Source organism: Periplaneta americana, chromosome 11, assembly GCF_040183065.1.
Source record: "Periplaneta americana isolate PAMFEO1 chromosome 11, P.americana_PAMFEO1_priV1, whole genome shotgun sequence".
NCBI classification, from domain to species: domain Eukaryota; kingdom Metazoa; phylum Arthropoda; class Insecta; order Blattodea; family Blattidae; genus Periplaneta; species Periplaneta americana.
The window spans coordinates 38,969,418-38,995,463 of NC_091127.1; the positions used below are offsets into that span (position 1 = coordinate 38,969,418).

At 34.7% G+C, this 26,046-nt stretch overlaps 1 protein-coding gene across 1 annotated transcript in view; it reads left to right on the forward strand.

Moving 5' to 3' along the window:
* Positions 1 to 3,831: 3,831 nt before the first annotated feature.
* Positions 3,832 to 26,046, forward strand: part of LOC138708951 (uncharacterized protein C05D11.1-like) — a 45,678-nt gene continuing 23,463 nt past the window's right edge. Inside the window, exons 1-6 of the mRNA XM_069839340.1 lie at positions 3,832 to 4,055; positions 17,037 to 17,177; positions 20,046 to 20,146; positions 20,515 to 20,724; positions 21,645 to 21,767; positions 21,938 to 22,092. Of these exons, the coding sequence (XP_069695441.1) occupies positions 3,881 to 4,055; positions 17,037 to 17,177; positions 20,046 to 20,146; positions 20,515 to 20,724; positions 21,645 to 21,767; positions 21,938 to 22,092 (905 nt within the window). The 5' untranslated portion in view covers positions 3,832 to 3,880. The remainder of the gene's footprint in view (positions 4,056 to 17,036; positions 17,178 to 20,045; positions 20,147 to 20,514; positions 20,725 to 21,644; positions 21,768 to 21,937; positions 22,093 to 26,046) is intronic.

Sequence of the window (26,046 nt, forward strand, 5' to 3'; positions counted from 1 at the left end):
TTTCTGCCTTTTCGAGAAAAAAAATGTTTTATGTCAAACTTTGCATAATGTGTTTTGGGAAAGTCATTGATTTAATTCCCAATATCCTCAGTCTATTTAAGAGAACAGTATAATATTATGATAATAAGTGATTGAAAGAATTTTAGTTTTGTCCTTTAAATGTGCAGAAATTTGATCCGGGCAAATGTAATATTTTAAAATTCCTTTGCAGAACGAAAAGTTACATTTGTTCGGATCAAATTTCTGAACATTTAAAAGACAAAACTAAAATTCTTTGAATCATTTATTATCATAATACACTGCTCTGAGCATATTGGGAATTCAATCAATGGCTTTCCCAAAATAAGCAATGAAATGTTTCACATGAAACGGAAGCAAAAACGATCAAAATTGTATTAAACTTTTTTGTTTAAAATATCTCAAAGAATAATCCCCTGAAATTAATGATATTACTTACGGTTCACCCTGTATATTCCGTATAGACATTATATTGAAGCAAAGAAGCACAAAAAATATTTGCAAAATGTAAAATATATGGTAACGTAATTCAACTGCTAATAGATTTCAAACAGAAAACAAATTTTGGTTAAATGGCATTCCTTCAATTAATATGCAAGAGAATCTTAAAATCGAACCATTTTTTGTATCTAAATTAACTCCTCTACGTCTTCTACAGCAGACCATTCCAAGTTCCAACACAGCGTTTGAGCGCTAGGGCGCCCTGACGCTGCCCTGTGTCTGCCCAGGGCGGACCCCCACTCCTCTCTGTCGCTGAGGCTGTGGTGGTATAACCCGTCTGAAGAATCATTGCAGACGGCAGGTAGAGTAAGCTTGGACATAAACATGCGATCGATACTGCATTACGTCACTCTGTTCTGACGTACTATGCACAGTGCTGCAGTAAAGAAATGCCTCAGTTCAGTTCGTTCAGTCTGCTAGTCGGTATCGGAAGTGTGTGTGTACACAAGAGCGAATGGAAACTCCGCCGAGACACTCGTCACGCGAAGTCTTACACTGGCAAAAAAAGAAATATTATATACAGTGTGCTAAAATTTTGTAAAGAAGAGAAAAAGAAAGGTCTTATCATTCCATTAACGAACGCTGTGAAAAGAACAGCAACGGAGGTGGAGAAGAGTGAAAGAACAATACATATTATAGCTAAGGAGGTGAAGAAGCAAACAGCATTGGAGAACAATTTTCAACTCCTGGTAAAAGCCGCCCACATCCATGATTTTGAAAAATGTGTCACCCGCAGAACTTTTTTTTTGGAGTTTTATGAGAAGAGAAAAGAAATTCCGACCCTCGTAAGCTTCTGAATGCTGTTACGAAAAAGATACAGTTTAATGACGGAAAAGATACATTCTGGAGGCTGTCAGTTTTGAAACAAATGACCGCGCAATTAATAAGATAAATCAGCAAAGAAGTCAGGATAAAATACTGCCAATCTGTTAAACATATTGAGGACGGATATTGGCGTCGTGACGCGTTAATGGAAGAGGAATTAGAAAGGGTAGTAATAAACATAGGCATTGTGAGTAGTGATGAAGAGTGTGATGAAGATGAGATGGATTGTGATAGGCCAGGTAGCAGCACAGATACAGCAGACGAAGGCAGTTCAACTGATAGTGCAGATGAAATTGAGACCTCTGCCTCGGCATACAGCTACTTCTGGAATAAAGTACGTGCATATACCGTACATATGACAGAAAAAGTAAATTCAACTATGGTATTGGTAATTGTATTTGATTGTGTTCATAACAGCTGTTGTTGTTTTTATTGTCAGACTGTATCAACATTTCTCCAGCTGACTCGCCACGCATCGAGACTGAGCGGATCGCATTCGCGACACACGAGCGCCCAATGACGTTATAGTTACCTACCAGCGAGCGCCCTCATCTGAAAACTGCAATGTTTCGTCAGACGGGTTATATACGCATGCATCAACTCTTCTCGTCTGTTCGATGATATTCTGCAGGCATTGCTGGATTATGCGTTCCATCAGTCATTCATTCACCCATATGGTGTACTATCGTTTGTGCTTAAATGTTTTGAATAAGAATGAAGAGAAATACGTCTACAGTCGGTTCAGGATTTAATCCCTCTTGGGAAGGCTTGTATCTTGTCTACTCTAAAGACAACAATGTTCAATGTTTAATATGCCATATCTATGTACGGGCCAAAACGTACAACATTAAGCGTCACTTAAATGCAATTATAATTACAGCACATATTTGGAAACAAGTAATAATAACTTTGAATAGTGCACAATGTGCGTGTGTTCGGATCGTTGGGATTATCACCGTGATTTTACTCTTTCTCACAGTTCAGCGACAGTGATATATCTCTCGCAGCACTCGCCAATTTTTTTTCTTACACGCGCAAGTAGTGCGTATCTCTGCCACTAGATGTCGAATGTGAGAATGCAGCTTTCATACATGGCTACTGATGGCAGCATCATCCGTATGAAGTTTGAGTTGTGAAGGTATTAGAAACAATAGACTCTGCCGTTACTATTTCGTATTGTCTGTAATGAGGCGATAGTAGCGATTCTAGTGGTTAGCAACTATCTATGGATGCATATTCCCTACGTATTGAGCTTCATGACTGTATATACCAGACTGTGCCTATACCATTAATTTCCATTTCCTCCATGTAGTCGTTTTGAGTCATTATTGGTAGGTTCAAGTGTTGCCAAGTCAGCGGTTTTGTAGCTAAATCTGGTGTTTTCAGGACTATGGTCAGCTACAGAATTTTACCGTCAGCGGCTAGCTATTTATTTGGCGTTTTTTGATGATTCCGGCAAAGGCAGACGATATATTTTTTTCTATAAAGATGTTATATTGTTTTTATATGCATATGGTATTGGTATTATCACAATTTTTCATTGTGCGAGTATAAAATATCAATATTTTATAACTCGGTTTCGTACAACCATGTCCATTTCCTGCCTCATCCATTATTGTGCAAATAAGGTATGCCACTTTCGTTAAACTCTTAGTCTAATCATATAGGCATTGTTTTTTGTAAATGAATTGATATGTTTAATCATAGAGAGTAGATAATGAACTGAATTATTTTCATTTATGATAACTTATATTATGATTCATTCATTCATACATAGTGTTCTGTCCATGGGCAGGTCTTTCACTGCAAATCCAGTATTCTCCAGCCTTTCCTATTTTCTGGCTTCCTCTTTGTCTCCTCATATGATCCATATATCTTAATGTCGTCTTATATTATATATTATTTAATTTATCATTCCGCATTGTAGTTTATATAACACAGACATACTTAAAACCAAACTCACTGTTGGCAGGCACGTCTCCAACTCAGTGTGAAATCAGATTTCGAACGAACTGGTGTGATTGTGAATGTGATTGTTTCCGAAGTTTCCAATATATTATTCTTGATCTACTTCATTCAATTTTGAAGAAAAATGCAGCGTAAAACTCCATACGTAAAGAAAAGAAAAACATAATGTGTTGAAAGATTGGATGGAAGAAGTTGCCGGTGATAGTTCGAAAGCTCGATGTAAATGATGTAAGATGATATCGAATGCAAAATATTCAGATTTAATTGTCCATACGATTTTGCATAGAATATAGAGCCTACGAAGTGATACACACTTTCCATAATTTAGTCTACATTTTTATGAAATTCTCCAGTTCCTAAATATTTTAAATTTGGAAGTGATGTATTAAGAAAAATCTGGAGTTTTTCAAGTACAGTTTAGCGGTTTTTTTAAGCTTGTGCAGCGGTAAATGGAATTCTGAGTTGGCAACACTGGGTAGGTTGGCATCACTGATGATTAAATTTCAATTATCACTATCTTCTGTGTCTGGTTCGTAGTTGTAAATAATATTTTTATAACTGTTCCAACATGGCTCCTGTTGACAGCTCACCGGCAAGAGGAAGGAATGGAAGCTTTGAGTTAATTTGTTCACTGAAGGCAAACGATTTAGTACCCGTCCATAAATATAAGTCTAACGTAACAGGATTGACTGTTGTTATTGCTGAAGTAGAGGGCCCAGTCGTAAATGGATACTTCTGCTTGGGTACGTTTGATGTAAATTGAAGCGTTTTTGTGTAATTATCTGTTATGTAATATGGGAATTGTGTAAATGAAAGTGAATTATTGGTAGCCTCCGTCCAGGAACGTTCTAGCAAACACATCGCGCTTAGAAAACTCATCCGCTTCCTCTCATTGCATGCGTTTACACCTTTAATATCGTGTTTCTGGAATCATTTCGCCCTTTACACCGAGACATCGTCTCATGAATCTGTCACAGCAAACTCTGTATTTTGTGGTTCACTGGTACGTAGGAATGACAAAAGAATTAAAAATAAAGGCGAAAGAGGAGTTCAGTAACTCCACTAGTTATAGAATTCTTTCGGTATCTAATGAAAGGCACTTTCGGCATGGATATGGACTGGTGAAATTCCTAAAGCCCTTTTCCTTCACGCTAGTATACACTGTTTACACTAATTATTTTGTAAATACTGCTACTAGAAATTCTACCTAGTGAACACGCTATTTTAAACTAGGTCTATTTGGTAAACTATAAATACTACACTAACATGATGCATATTCTGTTACCAAATATATAATATTCCCCATAATCTAAAAGAAAGGAGTAGCGGCCGGATCCTGCATTCGACACCTCGTAGAGCTTGGTTGCACTAGTCTTTCAGATTTTCCCATAAAAATTATTGGAATGACTTCAGAATACCGCGTAAGGGCAGTAAGTACATAATTGAATTATTTATATTTGGTGCAGGGGACATCTTTTTATGTAAGATTTACCTATCCTTGTGCCATCAATAAAAAACATGTTTTAATTATTTTTAATTTGCACAGTTTTTGTACGTAAGTACTTACGCGGTATTCTGAAGTAGAGTGAAAATTATTTCAGAATGTTAACTTACATAGTTGTTGTCTAGTCAACTGTCCGAAGACAGGTCTGAACCTCATAAGTGACACCAATAAGGCATCACTCGTGAGACAACTAAGCCAGGAAATAATGGGGTAAGGTGGGCAATTCCTTTCCTCCTCCATTGCATATATCGCTGACTAGTTACATATTACACTACAGCAGGCCTGGGAAATAGCTGCTCTCAGAGTGCTTAGCTTCTCCCGCTACAGTTGCTTTTGTACGGATAGTCATATCACAGTCTACTATATACAGTCGCGAAGCTCAATATGTAGTAAAAATGCAAACATGGGTAGTTGCCCACCATTAGGATCGCTACTATTGCCTCATCATCGCAGATCTCTCTCCTAGTAGACGACAAAATATATTACACTTTCGTTGTGAATTTCATGTTGAAGATATACCGATAAGCTGTCACAATTTGACTATAATTATGTGTGTATATTCCGCCTTTGCTTATCATACAATATGAATGAATTAATTAGTCATATTTTCTCATTAACGTTTTCGGTACGTAAATTGTACCATCTTCAGATGTTTGTATATGATGCTAATTGTTAACCAAGCCTGTGGGTGCATGTATCTGGACTTAAATGGTCAGTGTTTTTGTGTATGCTGTGCGATGTCGGTGAAGTGTTGTCATGATTACACAAATGATCACCTTAACTCTTATATACTATTTGCTGGTACCACACTTTATCAAACTTAAATTAGAATGTTTCAGTCATTATTTAAAAAACACTATTTAAAAACACTGTTTAAAACTATTTAAAAGCACTTAGTTTTACATCACTTTAACTATGTGAAGTATGTGATCACTTATTGTGTGGTGTTTGCCGGTTTGAAGTTAAATGAGGCACTTGTGGTGAGAAAATATGACTAATTAATTCATTCATATTGTATGATAAGCAAAGGCGGAATATACACACATAATTATAGTCAAACTTTCGTTGTGTTCTTTTAGAAATATTAACACCTTCCTTCCATTATTGAAATATTAAATGCATAAAGTTAATTTATTATTTTAATGAATTATATTAAATTCCACCATAAACTCGAAGATACCTACAAGAAATAGGTTAATAACTTATTATTTTGTTTGTGCAAAACAAACTGAAATTCACTATAATCACTTCACTCATTCAAGATTATAGCGATAATTAACTATGAAACCAATAAATATTAATTTGCATTTCCCTTTACAACAATAATAATGGAAATATGAATTAATGGAGTAACTTACGTGTACCGGTACTTGTAGTGTAGGCTTACGTAGTTAACAAAGTGGGATGAGGTTAAGCAATAATAATTACACCAGAATTGGAAATAAAACGTGATCAATAAATTTTATTGTAACAGACTTTTTCTACGTCTCTAGTAAAGTAACAAATAAAAATAACAACAAAATTAACAGCTATAATTAAAAACATATCCTTTGAAAAAAAAGTAGGCCTAAGCAATAATAATCCCATCAGAATTGAAAATAAAACGTGATCAATAAATTTCATTAAAACAAACTTAATTTTTCTACGTCTCTAGTAAAATATTATTATTCCAATTATTGTATATTAGCCATTAACATTTTCATTACAACCAATAACGAACATTTCACAAGCATCAATGTGAAATACGCAACGAGCTAGCACTCGATGGAAATACGACACAGTCCAAAGTCGACTGTGGACAGTCTATTGTTTCTAGTTGCTAACCGCTTGGAGCGCTTTATCACGAGATTTGCAAAAAAATCACCTCAAGCTTCGCGACTGTATATAGTAGACTGTGGTCATATATCGACTGCTCTGGTCACTATACGAGTTTGCCACTCCTGCACTAGAGTAAATTAAATGGGCCTAATCTTATCTATTGGATCTGTAGCACAGGCAGCTCGAGTGATCTTATCAAGGAAATAAATTTACATGGAACCAGGTTGGCAAAATAATGTTTGCAGGAATTTGCAATACCGTTTTTAAAAGTCTCCTTGTAGGAGAAAAAATCACGCGATATTTTAGTTATCTGGCATAGTGTCAATGTGGACAGCGTGCATTTTCAAACCAGGCAGTCCGAGGTTCGATTCCCGATGTGGACAAGGAAAAAATTAACTCAAGTCGTCTACCAGGCTGAGTGTTCGTCTTATGATTGTCCTGTGAAGTCTCTGCAATGACACTGTGTCATGTCGATCCCATGACGAGGTAGGCCCGCATTTGTGAGATGTCTAGTGTAGATCAAATGAATCTCCCTCCCCTCCCCGCAGTGGTATGTAAATGAAAAAAGAGGAGGGCTATGCAGAATAAGAAAGAAAGAATGTTAAATTATATTTTACACAATCTTCTATGCTAATGTTAAAAGCCACAACGATAGAGCAATGCAGAAATGTTCCACAATTGCTTTGCAGTCATTGTCATCACAAAATACAGTAGTATAAATGCCAGTATGATCTGTGCCATGTTTAATTCCTGGTTCAGAGTGCAACAACCTGGAGCCTGCAGTTTAATCGTTTCATCTAGAGCAGCCATTTTCAACCAATGTGCCGCAAGAAAATGGAAATAGTAAAGGTTATCATAGCAAAAACTGGAGAAATAAAAGTGAAAGGGTAATAAAAAAGTGAGTCTACAAGCGTCAACATTGAATAAACACATTCCACCTAAAAACTCTCAAAATTCCTCCTGATTGGGAACCACTGGTTTAGATTGAGTGTGCCATGGGACTTTAAATTACACTTTTAGTATGCCACATGTTGAAAAAGATTGGAAAACGCTGACCTAGAGGGACATAATATAAACACAATTAATGAGATTATATTTCAAGTTAACTAAAGATTAAAAATTGGACAACAATCCAGGATAGGAAGGAATGGAGAAAACTTTTTGACAAGGTTACAATTTGTTCTACTAGATAGAAAGGTGTAGCACCTAATTTTTTTTTTTTTTTTTTATTTATTTTATTTATTTATTTAATAATAACATATACATAAAAACGTTACATTAAAATACCCCGAAAGAGCAAAGCTCGTGTTCGGGGACAGTTCCGTTACATAGATACACATACTTTGTAGACAAAATACTTAAGAAAAAAGCTCACATAAAGATTGTAATAAAATTAGTAAATAATAATACTAATAATAACTGAGTGAAAAAAGAGACGATGTTTAGATTGATGGATTAATATTAAATTATTATTAGTAGTATAATTAGTGCAGGTCATGTTGAGATAGTAACCAAGATAAAATAGAAAAATACACTTAGGATAGAAATAAACTTGTTTTACAATACATGGTACATAATATATATACAGGGAAGTCTGTCATATAAATTTTTTAATTCTGGATCTGAAAATTTCATTACTTAAAGTAGTCAATTCTGGATGAAATTTTATTATCGAATTATATAGCCGTGGACCATAATTTGTACTGTGTAGTAAAGCAGCAGATGTGAGATATTTAGGTTCAACTAATTTAAGAATTTCATTTCGTCTCGTATTATGAGCATGTGGCTGAGCTACAAATTTCGTTCTATTTTTATGATAGAATTTCATTAAAGAGTATTCATAAATTTGGTCAATTCTAAAAACATTCAATTCAGAATGGATCAAATTTGTTGGATAATCCAGTCGCCTTTTCAAACAAATTTTGATTATACGTTTTTGCAACATAATTAGAGGAAAAAGAGCAGTTTTTGTAATGCCTCCCCATCCAATTATACCATATTGGATAACAGATTCAACTAGAGCCAAATAAACCAAACGTAATACGTGAGTAGGCAAGTAATGGCGAAGGTTTACAAATTTGTAAATTGTTTTACGTATTCTGTTACATAAAAAGGTGATTTGTCTATCCCATTTCAAGTGCTGATCAACAATAATTCCCAGGTATTTCACATCTACAGATTCTTTCAGGCAAGGGCATTTACAGGTTGTAGAGAGTTTACAAAATGAGTTGTGGATTATTAATTTTAAATGAGAAAGTGATTTCAATTTGTTCAATCCAGAGACTGTTAAAGAAAATGGCACCAAAGTAGTTTTAGTTATATTTAGAGATAGCAAATTTGCATCAAGCCAGTTTTTGATAAAATTTATACCTACATTGGCATGTTTATAAGTGTCCTCCCAAGTTAAACCACTGAAAATCACCACCGTATCATCAGCGTAAGAATAACAGGAGCCATTATGTACTTTCAAATCAATGTTTAATAAATCATTAATATATATTAAAAATAGAATAGGACCTAAAATTGTTCCCTGAGGGACACCTATATCAATATTTACATTTTCACTGATATTATCATCAATTTTGGTTACCTGAGTTCTTTTGTTTAAGTATGATTGAAATAACTTATGCGCAATACCCCTGACTCCTATATCAAATAATTTGTCCAGAAGTAAACGATGGTTCACCGTGTCAAAAGCTTTCCTTAAATCTAAGAAAATCCCTAAACATTTAGAACCGTTATCCAACTCCTGCATAATTTTACCAGTGACTTCAATAATTGCGTCATCCGTAGATAATTTATTTCTGAAGCCATACTGATGTTTGGAGAGAATTTCATTTTTCTCTAAGTAATTTACTAATCTGTTTTTTAAACATTTTTCTAATATCTTTGAGAAGCTAGAGAGCAAGGATATAGGTCTATATTTATTCAGACTTTTTCTTTCCCCTGACTTACGGACCGGTACAACTACAGCATTTTTCAGAGATTCTGGGAAAACTCCTTGGGTGAGACATAGATTGAATACATAAACAAGCGGTTTTAATATATGTTTAATGATAATCTTTAATGTGTTATTTGTAATTTTGTCGATTCCCGGTGAGACATTATTTTTTAAGGATTTAACAATATTATAAATTTCTTCTTCGGTTACTGGTGATAAAAACATGGAGGAAGATGCGTGCTTATTATGGCCACTGCAATAATTTTTCGTGTTAAATGCCGATTTGTTGATGTTCGATGCAATGCTATGTCCTACTTTTGAGAAATATTTATTAAATTCATTAGCTATGTCTTTTTTGTTTTTAAATATTTCTCCCTCTTCATTTAAAATCTCTGATATGATACTATTTTGGTTCACATTTACGTCTGTGGCTTCATTAATAGTTTGCCAAAATTTCCTAGGATTATTTCGATACTTCTGAAATTGAGATTGATAATACTGAGTTTTCATGTTTCTTATAATAAGAGTTAAAGTATTTCTGTATTTTTTGTAATAATTTATTAGATTTATATTATCAGGTTCTTTTCTAATATTTCTGGCTAATTTGTCTCTTATACGGATTGACTTAATGATACCTGTGGTGATCCAGGGTTTTATTTTTCTTAATTTAGAAGATACTTTAAAGTAAGATACATCTGTGCTTATGTCTATATAATTAGATATTAAATTTTGGAATACTTGAAAGCACAATTCAGCATTTTCACAGTTAAGCACGGAATCCCAATTTTCTTTTTCTATAAGCGAAATTAGCTTATTGTAATTTATGTTTCTTTTTGTATGGAGAGGATACTGAGATGTATTAGAGTTTTTAATTCCAATTTCGAATAATGCAATAACTGCATAGTGGTCGGTAATAGCACTACACAAAACAGCAGGTACAAATTTCCAGTTACTCTTTGTTTTAAAAAATATGTGATCAAGGCAAGACTTAGAATCAGGCCGAGTGATAGAGTGTAAAAATTTGACAAAACCATATTCGTGTAAGATATTCATGTACCTATTGCCAGTACTGTCTAATTTGTCTTCTAGAATTTGTATGTTAATGTCTCCAACAATGATTTGATTGCTTGTGTCTTTAGAATTAAACAAAAATAGTTCAAAATTGTCTAAAAATTAATTTATACAATTGTTTGGGGATCTATATATCGCCACAATGGAGAATGGAGTATTATTACATATAAAATTAAGATGAATAGAATTACATTGTGGGATATCTACATGTGAAGACGATATTTAAAGTTATATTATCAGCATAGCCAATAGAATATGGTACCGTACTAGAGATTGCAGAATCATTTTTTGTGTGTAGACATACCATTTTTTCGCTACCATGGAACAATATTCATCAAACCACGGTTTCTTTTTCTTAGTTTCATAATAACCTAATCTGGTGGATGCTTTCGGTTGAGGAGCTTTTGTCATCTAGTCTGCTGTCAAAAAATCTCAAAGTTAGAATTTATGAAACAGTTGTATTACCTATCATTCTGTATGGTTGTAAAACTTGGACTCTCACTTTGATAGAGAAACAGAGATTAAGTTAAGGGTGTTTGAAATAAGGTTCTTAGGAAAATATTTGGGGCTAACAGGGATGAAGTTAGGCTACAGGAGAATGGAGTTACACAACGCAGAACTACACACATTGTATTCTTCACCTGACATAAGACATAAATAGGAATATTAAATCCAGATGTTTGAGATGGGCAGGGCATGTAGCACATATGGGCGAATCCAGAAATGCATAAAGAGTGTTGGTTTGGAGGCCAGAGGGAAAAAGACCTTTGGGGAGGCCGAGATGTAGATGGGAGGATAATATTAAGAGGGAGGTGGGATATGATGATAGAGACTGGATTAATTTTGCACAGGATAGGGACCGATGGTGGGCTTATGTGAGGGTGACAATGAACTTCTGGGTTCCTTAAAAACCATAAGTAAGACATACCATTAAAAATTTAGGCCTACTAGGTACGTGTAACATAAACTTGGCCGAAATAATCTAAATATTAAATGTCTCCTTGAGAATGATTTTGCACCTTTAAACCAATACTTTTTATGGATTACTGTAAGCTGAAATAAAAGTAGTAGTGTTTAAGATTTTTTCCCGGGATGAGCTTTTAAAATGTATTTTCAACTAACACTTCAAGTATTGTGCCACGAAATGTTATTTATGACAGTTAAATTTATGTTAATAATCTCTAAAACAGTGCATGCTGCTTATTGTAATCACAATCACGGATAAATGTTATCAGTCAGTTAATGTTATCATTATTATGAAATCCCATTTGGAGAGATACAAAAACATTGGAAAAAATTTGTTTATTGTTATCAGTGATCCGTTTTGTGTTATCACTTTTCTGCCTATTTATGAATTTATTCCTTGAGTAGACCTACTTACCGGTATTGAAGATACGGTCAATGTTACAATCTGTCAAGGACAGTCACCAGTTGAGGAGAGTAGTTTTCCCTCGCAAGCACCAAAACACACATTGTTTGGGTTGCATAAAGTTTCAAGAAAGACATGAAGATTGAGGTGATTGAAACACAATCCAGTGGCATTCGCCCCCGTCCTTATGACTTGAAGGGGGATATGATAGCTTTCTATTTTTAAAATTGTGTGCTGACAATAAAATAAACATAGGCTACAAACAGTTTAGGTTCAGCTTTTGATTTATGATGGTCATATTCTTGCAATGGAACTATGACAAGTGTGCAAAATGAATGTAAAAACTTACACATTAAAAATAAACTTTCAATTATTGAACACTACGACAAATAATCGAAAATGAGTCAACGAAATACAGGAGTGCAAGTATAAAATTCAGAGCTACTTTTGTCCTGACTGTTAAAAGCCGAGTTAGGCCTAGTATACTTTAAGTTGGCAAAGGAAAACATAAACTTAGAACTGTAACCAGTGTTCGTGAAAAAGATACTCATTTTTATGGACCCTTGCAAGACAAAAGCTGACGACTTGCTAAGAAAATGGGAAAATACGATTTTGTTGCAATAGAAAGATAGCAATACCAATGAAAGAGATGAGAAACGTCTTGTATAAGTGAATGCATGGTGAGAAATGGATATAGGAGAAGTGGCTGAAAATTATTTCAGAAACTCCTCCAAATTGTGTTTGCAGTGCAGATGAGACTGGACATTATTATCGTTCCTTTCCTGAGCACAGTTAATTGTTCAAGAATGAAAATGATAAAGGACGTAAAACTGCGAAAGACTGATTGACAGTCTTGTGTGGTGAAAGAGAAAGGCAACACAACAATAGACGATTTTTGTAAGTAGGGTCTATTGGTAGTATAATATTGTCTTGCAGTTTTACATTGAAAATTGAAAACTTTTTTCGGTTATAGTTATCATTTGCTTACAGATTAATAGCATTCGAAAATGAACATAATAAGCTGCGTGCACTGTGTACTTCTACAGAAAAAGCTACTAAAGTTTTAAAATGCTATATTCGGACTTACGTTAAAAGTGCACTGCTTGCAGAAGTTCTCTTCATGATTATCTTATTATTATTGTTGTCCATTTTGCACGAATGTAGCCCATCAGATGTGAAGTGCAGCATTTACGGCAACACTGTTGATCTTTCTTCATGTTCATTCTTATTCGAAGAGTAGAGCTGAAGAGTTTTTTAAGACCCATATGGTTCCTCAAATTTGTTTTAGTTGTTGCCACACGCAAAAGCACTCGTTCCACAATTACACTGCTGATAGGCAAACTATACAAATGCAATGCAAATAAAGACTTTTTTCCCTATACAGTTTTTCACTGTCGATACTTCAGTCTAGAGTGCACAACCCTCGGTAGGTGTATCACCGTTGAATACTGGTTTCCAATCATACCTTAACATCATTCTCTACCAATTTTCTAATTCTCCTTATCTTATAATAAGGGAAACTCAGTAAAACCTGGACAAGTTTGGCTAAAGTAGATCCTTGGAAATAAATTTATCATCATACCCAAAATTGTTATATTTTCTGGAATCCGTTTCAGCACCACCTGAGTCACCTTTTTAAGAAAGCTCAGTCACCTTTTACGAATAATGTGAGCACTCAGCTCAGAAACCTATGTACATTTTAAGTTTAGCTTGAATGGATGTAAATTCATAGCCAAAATCCACTTTTCCAATTGGGAGATAGGCTATATTGAAACAAAGCCTATAGGCCTCTGTAATTTACATCAAATTTAGCCTGACAAGATCTGTGATGAGTATCCATATGAAAAGTGAAAGAGTAAAGTCTTGTAACTCTTAAACTTCTGGCATGGCTCATTTCTTCCTTCTATCTAGAAGATTAGTTATTTACTCTTTCTAAATCTGCTAGCGTTGGCTTTAAAATGTCAAATACAGCTCATTGACACTGTCTCAGAGTACATGTTACCAGTTCTCTTGAAACATAACATACTTGTCACAATTGCAAACTATGAATTCAGAATGAAGTTTTAGTGCTTCATATTGGTCCAGAATGCTTTTACCCTATTGCTTCCTACAAGCTATCGTGTTCCTGATAAATTCATTAAATGAATCGCTATTTGTTAAAACAACGTCATTGACAATAATTTTTGAGATGTTCAAGTTTGTCTTTATTTCGCAATATTTATAGTTCAACATATCGTTTGATGTTAAAATTAAGTGATTTATGTATTCATAATGAATCTACAGAGAACTAAAATACTTCAATTTTGCTTAAACAACAATTTTTTTTTTTAAGTTTCCTGTTGGCCTAAGTCTGGATTTCATGACTAACGTTGTTTCAACAAAACCGATTCAACTGTTGGCTATTTTCAGTCATAAATTAATAGCTTTTCTGGAAAAATACCTAAGTTAATTTTTTCTGTTGTAATACCTATAACAGGTGCAAATATGTTCAATACATGCAATGTCCGTCGACTTATCAATGATTATTGAAAATGAAACTTATTTTTGTCTTCCACTTGCGCCTAAAGGATATAAGGGACTATGAGCTTGTTAATTATTGCAGTACAGTTGGAGTTGTAAAATTCTCACTTGAGAAACCTGTACTTCGACAGTTTGTTTAAATTATCAACAGGTTTTATTGCGGTGTGGCACACCATACTTTTATTGAATTTTTACTGTACTTCCATTTTTCGATTGCAGTTATAGGTAATCGCAGGAAGCTAATTTACCGTTATATTACTGCACGGAATGTGTAGCCTAATATTCAATGATGTACCGGTACTGAAGCCTACTATTCATGGCAATATTTTGTGAATTACAAACACCCGGAGACTTATCATTAAAAATAATACACATTTGGATCACACGCAAAAACAAAAAACAACTTAGTCACTTTTTCTGTAATTAACACTGTCATTCAGTAATATTATTCTAAGCGCCCCAACATCGACACTACAGACGACGTAAATACAAATATAATTCGCTAATATTCCACACTAGACTAACCAATAACAATTTAGGCGGGAAAGTGTAGTACGTACGGTAAAAAAAACCAGTATGGTAAACCTCGGAAATAATGAAAGATTAAAAAATTCATCCGTCCTCTAATGAGGATGACCATAAGAATTCCAGAATTATTAACGCGAAGTTTACAAATTTGAAAACAATTAGAGTAAATATAAAGTCAAATTAATTTGACAATAATTAATATTTAAATATTGGCTTATTTAAAATTTTATTGATGAATTTGTAGAATTTAAAGTGAGTCCTTTAAAGTGCTAATTAAGGTCTTTAGAATAATAAAACAATTGAAACCTAAATATTTCAATATGTCGTTGGTATATCTTGATAGAGAGACTCTTGCAGAGTTAAAAAAAATTCTCTACTGAACAAACGCGAGAGAAAAAGGCATAGGATTTTCGAAGACAAAAGTTATCCGCCCAGAGCTTGCTCGGCAAAATTTTATTTCTAGTAGCCCGAAACTTCACAAATCGCTTACAACTATTTGCAAACAGGAGTTCAAAGTAGTGCAATCCGCGACTTTTCACCCAATATGGCAAGCCTGTTTGGAATAAACAAAGGAATTTTTAACCTCAGGGAAGACTGAGTGACATCAAGAGCCAGAAGGGTGAGTGTCCGAAGAAAGGATGGATTTTATTCGTATTCATGTCAAGTCAATTAGTTCTAGAAAAATCACGTAAAATAGATCGTTTTCGGTAACAGCCTGATGCCTCTGATAGGTAAAATTACATAACGTCGATTTACTATAAATCGTGATTGTTTCATTAGGCCTACGTGAAATACTGACAAACATATTGGCATACTCCATGATTTCTTGAGAGAAATTATTATAGCTAGATCGAAACATTTCTACACTTTGTTTTTTATACTTCGGCTGCTTAGTGTGCCCTTTGTCTCTACCATCGCCAGGGCAGAAGAATCAACACAAAACGTCGCTAAATTCTAAAATATAGGTAAGCAAACTGTTCCATATCGAGTCCCGAACCAAAAGAGAGGAAACAAGCGATGATGAATAAAGATGGCTCTGCAATCCATTCCAAATAATTATCCCTGGACCAAAGAATTTGTCCAGCTTAACAAATGTTGCAAAATGGTGCACGACCAATAGGAGATCGTTATATTATTACTGGACAAATTTTGAGTTAAAATGAATGATGTGTTTCATCAGCAAATAAAGGGTAGGCTATTTTTCTTGGACAAAGAAGTTTGCTTTTACTTAAACAAAATAAAATCAGCCAATGAAAGGCAAGTATTATCCCTGGAATTATTATTTTACAAACTTTCATGGCCTTTATCTCGCAACTTTACGGCGCTGTTTTTAGGATATTAATCTGTAGCCTATCGTAGAGTTCCGAAAACCTCACGACACACAAAGGAAAGACAGCTTTCTTCTTGGGTAGGGCAAGTAATCCATAATCATGATAAGTCTTCAATGTTCAGAACTATAGCATAGTTACGGGAGTTAGTGAGCTCAAATTGTCCTTTGAGACTATGCTTGGACTTGAGTTCAAATCCTGCTTCGGTTGATTCCCGGTTAAGGGTTTATTTGATGTTTTCCCCAACTATAAGGATAGTATCAGTTAATTCCAATGGTAATTCTCAGATTCGTCTCGCCAAATATAATTTCATATCACCAATTCGAGAGATACTACATAGCTGCACAGTAAATACAGCTAATATGTTAAATCATTATACATTATGGCAGACTTGTGAAAATTATCTGTTAGTGATTGCGCACAATTCGATATAAGGTTATGTAAAATATGAGGGTTTTTTTTTGTTACTTACTATGTAAAATTTATAATTAGAAAATAAGTATTATTTAAGTTACATGGTTATATTGTACGTTTTGGTGTTGGGTGGGAGCCCACCACCTTACATATGCTATAATCTTTGGGTAGGGCAGTGTAGTGTTCTTTGTGTAGCCTATAGTTTAATTTCTGTTTGAATTGATTTGACAGCAACTGAAGCACATGATGATGATGGCTTACCTCACACCTTGGAACATCTCATCTTTCTGGGCAGTGAAAGTTACCCTTACAAAGGTGTGCTTGACTTGCTGGCCAACAGATGTCTTGCGTCTGGGACAAATGCGTGGACTGGTAATTTCATATTTATTTAAAATAAGCTAAATATTTGACAATATTATTTAAATTAGCTAGTGATTTGTTGGTGATTTTGGTTGGAGAAAATGTAGCATGGTTTATTATTTACTTATTTATTTATTCGTAATTAGTTAGCGAGTACAAAACTTTTCACATTAAATACAGTTATAACAAAGTTAAGCATAATACAAACTGTATCAATTAATTTTTTGTTCTTAATTTCAAGATTTTCCTAACACATTTTAAGATGTATTTGTGATTTTATAGTACCGTCAAATGGGGTGATATCGAAAATTAGTGGCTTTTTGTGTTTCAGTGTTCCTTGATGTAAATTTACTGTGTTTTTTGCAGATGATTGTTGAATTAATTTTCTTAGATGTGAGAACATTTTTTGATTCTTTCGTGACTCAGAATATCCATTGTTGAGCGGCAAAACAAAACCATAAAAACCAGTTGGGCTATTTCTATTCTAAGAATACTTTCATATAAAACTGGTGAAGTTTATTCTTTATGATATGAAACACACAAAAACAACAGCTGTACTAACAAACACAGAACATCAAAAATCATAATTACAGATTAAAGTTATGCCTGAAACACTTTATTCATGTTTACATTAAAATTTATTTAAGAACATAACAAAACACGAAGAATGGCAATGTTCATCTGGCATCCTTCATTCTTCCAACTCCAACTTTCACAATTTGAACTTCTTTTTTTTTCTAATTTAAGAAAATACCATTTATCAACAATGGATTCCAAGGTTGCACTGGTCCAGGCTGTGGACTCTTTGCAATGATATCTTCTGCATCTTTTTGCTCTATCTTAAATGGACTGTCTGTATTTGTCACATTGGCACATGAAATGCCACCCGCTTCTGCTTTTTTTTTAACCAGACTCGTCCAGTATTTATGCACATCATCAATGACTGGTGAGCAAACTTTCCATTCTTTGCTTCATTATTAAATGCAAATTGATTTTCCATCTGGAATCTTATAGATTTTGAACCATTCAATTGTTGTCTTCAGAAGATCAGGGAAATGCTTCTCTACATCAGAAATATCTGTTACCTGGTCAGCTATGTTGATTAAGATCCAATTAATTTAACATCTGTTTCTGCTATTTCTTGCAAAACATCTCAATTCTTGCTTGTATGAAGTGAGATAATTTTATTGTATTTCGAGTCAGTTGTGTAAAAAACCAGCATAGTAAGCGGTGTTATCGGACGAAGTACATAATGCCACTTAGGCACAAAACTAAGCTAGGTGTGAAGCACAGGTGCTATAATAATACTGGAAATATGAAGAAGGCTGTTGTCGCTGTAAAAACAGGCAAATTGTCGTATCGGAAAACTTCAGAGAGTTTGTAATAGACATGTTGAGCAAGTATTTTTGTCAGGTTGATTATTTAATTTATTTTGTAACATTTAATAACCTTGTATGTTTATGTAATTAAGGCTGTATTTGTTGTAAACTTTTAAAATAAAGCAGCAATAATGTCTGTATTTTTTTAAAAACATAAAAATGTGTCCGAAATCACCCTGACTGCGGGGTGACATCAGACAGTTTTGAAATTATTGTATTACTTTCATTTCTGAACGCCAGCACATCACTTGTTGTTGTTTTCTAATGCGAGGCGTTTGACAATAAAGTCATTTGACCTCTTGCACTCCAATATTTTTCAAAGATATTATCATGGTCAGCCACTGAAGCACAGATTTTGAGGTGTTCCGAATCCATTTCTTGGTTTGAGTTGCACAATGGGCAGTTAGGGGACTGATATATTCCAATTCTATGCAGATGCTTGGCCAAACAATTATGGCCTGTTGCCAATCTAAATGCAGCTACAGACGATTTTTGTGGTAAATCGGGAATTAACTGTGGATTATTATGCAGAGAGTTCCATTTTTTCCCTTGAGATTGTGTTACCAAATTTTGTTTGTTGAAGTCTAAGTATGTAGATTTAATAAATCTTTTCACAGAGTAATACGTAGATTTAGTAACAGGTCTGTAAGTAGCAGTGCTGCCCTTCTTTGCTAAAGCATCCGCATTCTCGTTTCCCAGGATTCCACAATGGGAAGCACATCACTTGTAGATTGTCACATTCTAGAGATACATACTAATGTATTTTATCACAAAAAACCGCAAATTATCAATCATTACACAAGTGGTATCTTAAAAAATATAAAAAACTATCTGATATCATTCCATTTGATGGTACCAGTAAGTGTTATAAAGTGAATATCTCCTTCAGGTACTTAGTAAATTAATTTTTTAACATAAAATGTCGTTGTCTTTCTATAAAGAAAGGAAATCTAATTTTGAAATTAATTTTCATATTAAGGAATGTAGTGGTACTTCCTAAAGAATGATTGGCACCTCATTATACTGTACATAGATTTTTGCATAGGATTATCAGAAATGTGAAATCGGTGTAGGTACAATTGAGTGACAATGTGACCTGTTCTGGCTCTTGTTAAAAATGTTTGAACATGCCTGGCCAGTTTTTGTACATTTCCAGGTCATTTGGTTTCTTTTGTACAGATTGTAAAATTTTTCCTTTGTCAGAAGAGAACCAATTGTTAATCCATAGGTTTGTAAAATGAGACTTTACTGAGGTAAAAGCATTGGATAGAGATATCACTTGAAGAGGTCGTGGTTGCAAGTATGTTGCCTATTTTGCAATATTATCGACTTTCTCGTTTCTCATACAGGCATCTATAATGAACACCGATCAAAATACCCCTCGTTTCTTGTGAAAAATAACTGAATAGACTATAGTGGACTTTATGTTGTCAGCAAACAGCTGGATACATTAAGAAGATTGATAGATTTTTGCATTGTTAACCTCAGTTTCTTTTTTCAGACACTGATCACACCTGTTACACGATGACAACTGCAGGAAGTGAAGGATTTCTTGCACTGATGCCTATTTATTTGGACCATATCTTATACCCAACATTAACAGTAAGTTCCATTATTTTGTGCACAGATACCATGAACTTGACAGTAGTCAGATTCCGTCTTTATGACAAGGTAACAAATTTCAAGATGTTTTACTTGGTTATTAGATGAAACATAAACACACAATAGCCTATTATGATGTTGCAAAAAGGCTGATTCCGGGTTTTTACGGTAATTACTGTTTTTTTACCACTCGTATACCCCTTTCCATGCAACTTACTTCATGAACCTCGCTGCTTTTTAGCTGCTCAGAACAACATGAGCCATTCACACTTAAGCATTGTTGCCTAGTTGTAATGTTAAGCCTCAGTTTCTGTTATGGTAATGCAATTATTGCGTATCATTTTATCTCACATTGAACTTGTTTACAGGATTCTGGATTCATCACAGAAGTGCACCATGTGACTGGGGAAGGGGAGGACGCAGGCGTGGTATACTGTGAAATGCAAGGCCGGGAGAACATGGGTGAATCTAGATCATATATCGCTATGACGAGAGCCATGTACCCTGGTGTCTGTGGTTACAAGTCTGAAACTGGCGGTATTATGAAAAACTTGAGAGAGAGCACAAACAATGTCAAGGTAAGTGACAGATACGAAAGGAGAGTTATATTCATTGATGTATAGTGAGGATCACACAAGAGTAGTTCCGAAAAGGCTAATTTGGCCGTCCCTTCAATGTTGCCAACTAATACCAAATATCACCAAAGAGGGTAAAATCACAGTGCCATGTACTATTGTTATTATTATTATTATTATTATTATTATTATTATTATTATTATTATGTAATAGAAAGTTATGTATCATAGCATAAACACTCTTATGATATACTTACTTACTGACTTTTAAGGAACCCGGAGGTTCATTGCTGCCCTCACATAAGCCCGCCATCGGTCCCTATCCTGAACAAGATTAATCCATTCTCTATCATATCCCACCTCCCTCAAATCCATTTTAATATTATCTTCTCATCTATGTCTCGGCCTCCCTAAAGGTCTTTTTCCCTCCGTCCTCCCAACTAACTCTATATGCATTGCTCGATTCGCTCATACGTGCTACATGCCCTGCCCATCTCAAACGTCTGGATTTAATGTTCCTAATTATGTCAGGTGAAGAATACAATGCGTGCAGTTCTATGTTGTGTAACCTTCTCCATTCTCCTGTAACTTCATCCCTCTTACCCCCAAATATTTTCCTTAGTACCTTATTCTCAAACACCCTTAACCTATGTTCCTCTCTCAAAGTGAGAGTCCAAGTTTCACAACCATAAAGAACAACCGGTAATATAACTGTTTTATAAATTCTAACTTTCAGATTTTTTGACAGCAGACTGGATGATAAAAGCTTCTCAACCGAATAATAACAGGCATTTCCCATATTTATTCTGTGTCTAATTTCGTCCCAACTATCATTTATATTTGTTACTGACTCTTATGATGTTGGTAGTAAAAATGAACATGCATTTGGTATAAGACTGCCATTCTTCAAAATATAATTTCAGGTCCGTGACTACCACAAGAAGTTCTACAGGCCAGAGAATTTAACATTAATAATTGCTGGACAAGTGAAGCCTGATGATGTTTTCAATGCATTGTCAACTGTGGAGGACAAAATTGTTACTAAGGTATGAAGTAGACATGTGTGTATATATATTTTGTGTGTGTGTGTGTGTGTGCGTATGTTTTTTTTTTTTTTTCTCTTTAAACAACTATTTTATGAAAATACAAGTAATAATTGTTCTTGTATACTGGTGAACTTGACAACTTCACCGCTGGAATTACCTCTTTTGATTAGGGTAGCCGTGGCCTATTTACTCGACCCTGGCAGTCTCCAGTGCCTCCCCTTACAGAGTGTGTGGATCTTAGAGTTCCATATCCTTGTGATGAAGAAGACAACGGAATGGTGTACATTGCCTGGCGTGGACCATCAGCTGTTAAAGAACTTTATAGGTACAGTACTATATATTTCTTTTCTTATTTGCTTCTAATGACAGATAATTCATATTACTATGCTTGGAAATTGGTTTCTAATGCCAAGGACTTCACATCTTTTGTATTTATGTGGATATAATTCTTGTTTCAAATATAGTAGGCCTACCTGCCCCATATTTTTTTTTGGTAAAAGTTTGTTTTGCATTTCTTATTGGAGTTAGCTGTCCAATCCAAAAATAACTTCTTACACTTGAATTTCAAACAGATCAGTGCATTAAATTTTCACCGTTATTTTTTTTTTTATTTATTTATTTTTTTTGTTATGTGCATGGAGTAGAAGTAGGTAAAAATCAATAGATTGGAGACAGTGACTTCCAAAAGGCTAAGTTGTGTGGAGAATTGTATAATTGTTGTTGTCGCTGTTGATTGTCATTGTCCTTCTTAGACCATATCCAAGAGATTTTCCTCTTAAACTGTTCATACGATGATATGTACTTTAGACCAGCTTCTTACAGCTGACAGAACTTATTGGTTGCTCTGATGTTGCCTCTGTTTTACACCTTTTGCACTTTATGAGAAGAGACCTGAAGAGTAGTTCCACAGCCTCTAAAGGGTTGATTGTGCTCAATCGCTCCTTTAATGGGAATGATATTTGAAGTCGAAATTGTCACTGTCTTGTAGATAAGATAACTCAAATGTGTGGTGCCATCTGTCGATTCAGCTTGCACATCTTAAGGTTCTGATGGAGTCGCACTAGAGCAGCGTTTTTCAACCTTTTCCAACATGTGGCACCCTAAATTTGTAATTTAAAACCCTGCTGCACAGTTTATACAGGATGTAACAGGATCCCATCGACAAACTGATACAGATAATAGGCCATGCAGAGAGGATCATTTTTTGTTAAGGAACATATACTCCCAAACACGTTGTTTATGAGTTATGTGCATTTATCAAGGTGTGCACACCACACACCGTAACCAACCCGTATGTTGTTCATCTGCGTCGTAAGCTCTCACTCTGTCGTAACATTACATACCTGTAGGTTTGGTTTGTTGTTGTGATGATTCAATCAATTAGCTACTAAGGTGCATAGGAAATATTTTTCTCCTTTTGACTACAGTATTGTTAATATTTTATGGTGACCAGATTTCTATCAAGAAATCACTATATTTTGAATTAAATGCGTTCTTTACCATTGTACACACACCATATTTTGAATTGAATACGTTCTATACCATTGTTATGAATTAAATTTTGTCTGCAGATTGACGTGATTTATATTTTGAATGTATTGTAGTTAATTTGTGTAGATATTTTTCTATTGAATCTTGTGATTCAGTTCGTCATCTTCATCTCATTTTCCATGAATTTTCAGTGGCATGGGGATTTAATTAACCAGCCACTGTCTCATCTTTAAAGTGTGTACTGTATCCAAGAGGGTTGCCTTCTGTACTTTAAATAGGTTTTTCATTGGTAATTGCTGATATTTCATAGCAGTTTTTGTGCTTTATGATAATATCATAATATTACAGTGAAACTTCCCTTAACGGACACTTCCCAATAGCGGACATTTTAAAATTCCCCTGCAAAATAACATTGGCCCTTATGATAAAATTCTTCCAAATAGCGGACATTCTCATTAACGGCGGCGGACACTCAGATGTATCTCCCAACAACAATTAAAACTTCCAAATAACAGACAGCGTGAAAGAAAAAAAAAGAAAAAGACGGTTGTAAATTAAATGGAATTCTAGTGGAATTCCTTGCAACAATCATTATCGTGCATTTGAACGTTCTTGTACTTTGTTGAAGGTAAGCAGCACAGTTGTTAGTTGTGATACTGTACGTGAGCAGTCCGTACTTTCTTAATTTGTCAAGTTGAGTGTTCGGAAGTACAGTCACATTAAAAATGTCAGAAAAACGTAAACGTTTGTCACTAAAAGAGAAAGTGGATATTGTAAAGAAGGAGAAATTAAGTGTTTGTGAGCTGGCCACAAAGTTTAATGTGGGAAAAACTCAGGTTAGTGAAATTTTGGAACAAAAGGATGTTATTTTAAAGTCATACACTGAGAATGCAAATGAGAATACAAAAAGAGCTTTCCTAAAACTGAGGGGCTTGCCATTGACAATTTAACATATGAATGATTCTGCCGTCCTAGAGCAAATATCTGGGACTTTGATTAGAGAGAAAGCCTTAGAAATTGCAAAAGAGTTGGGTTATTCGGCTTCGGGTGGTTGGCTAGTAAGTTTCAGTCACGACACGATACTGTATTTGTGCATACTAAGGATTTTCTAAATAGCAGACACTTCTCGATAACGGGCATTTAATTTTTCCCTGGCAGTGTCCGCTATTGGGAAGTTTCACTGTATGAGTATTTGCAGAATTTACTGTTGTCAGTTTCTTATTGTTATTGTTAATTATTATTGTTCTTTTGTAATCTTATACTTTATGTATTATATGCCATACAGTTACCCATATGTTCAATATGAACATACAGCATCAACAATCTTTTGTACGATATGATACATTATATCAGTAGCGGCCGGTGATCGAAATCCACGGTGAGGCCAGATGCAACTAGTTTAAGTGCCTCCGATAGGAAATGTTTATGATATTAATTATTATTGTTATTATATTATTATTATTATTATTATTATTATTATTATTATTATTATTATTAGTCTTATTATCATTATTATTGTTATTATTATTATTATTATTATTATTATTATTATTATTATTATTATTAGTCTATTATTATTAGCCTACTATTGATGAAAAATAATGTCACTCACCAAATAAGCTGTTATGCTGTGAGTTTCAGTGATTGTTTCAGTGTGATGAAGCATCCCATATTATGTGTTGAAAATCCCCTCCTTTCTGGTTTTTTTTATTTTTTTCCCTTGACAGCAACGAACAAGGCCAACAGAGAAGTTTATTTTGCACCACATTACCACTTAACCATTAATGTTGCCCATACCAGGATGCAATAGAAACTCGCGTTTTAAGATTATCTGTAAGAAAAATTGTCAGCGATGTCGTAGGTATCTCAGTAGTCTCTCTCTTTATTTAAAACTTCCTTTCTTTCAATATTATTTCTTCTCGAAAAAGGACACTCTAACAGTGAATTAACTACACCAGCATTATTTCTTGCATTTGTTTCTGTTTATATTTTCCCGAAATACATAACAACATTGGCCCAGATTCACTACTGTACTACGAATTACAATAGTACAACACCCTCGCTTAAGTCATAAACTGAGACATAAGGGGAGAGAATAGTGTGCGTCTCTGCCTGCCAAAGAGCTGGAATTTGTGTTATTTATGGCCTATTTAGGAAGACAAGTCACCATTGCTATTCCCACCCCACTCTACCCTTGAGGCCGGCCCATGGATGGGAGGGGTGAAACCTGACCAGGCCACGAGGCCGGACGAATTGTGCCTCGGCTACAATGTTTTAAGCGCAAGCTCAAACCCAGCGAAAATACAGAAAATTCAGAAGACAGACCCGGCACGAACGAGTCTGGCCTCAGGAACAAATTTTACTGCAAAACAGGTCTATATACATCACAAGCCAGACCCGGCACGAGCGATTCTGGCCTCAGGAGTAAATTTTACTGCAAAACAGGTCTATATACATCACAAAGTTTTAAAATGCTTCTACAGGGATGCTTCATTCAAATAACTAATACATTATATAAAACCACAAAATTTTATTTCTGTTAAGCCAAGTGACTGAGGCCCGGCCTCACTTGCCTCAGTCAATCAGCCGCCACTGCATTATATAGATGTTGTTGGCTGTTAGTAGCACTGTTTGTTATGTAGTCTACTAATCGTGTCTGCCTGATGATGTAAGCTTCTGTTTGTCACAAGAGAACTCTTGACACAATCTCTCACTCCTTGCTAGGGGAAGTCATGATAGAACTTATGATTTTGTTGTTGATGTTGATTATTATCACCATCATCATCAT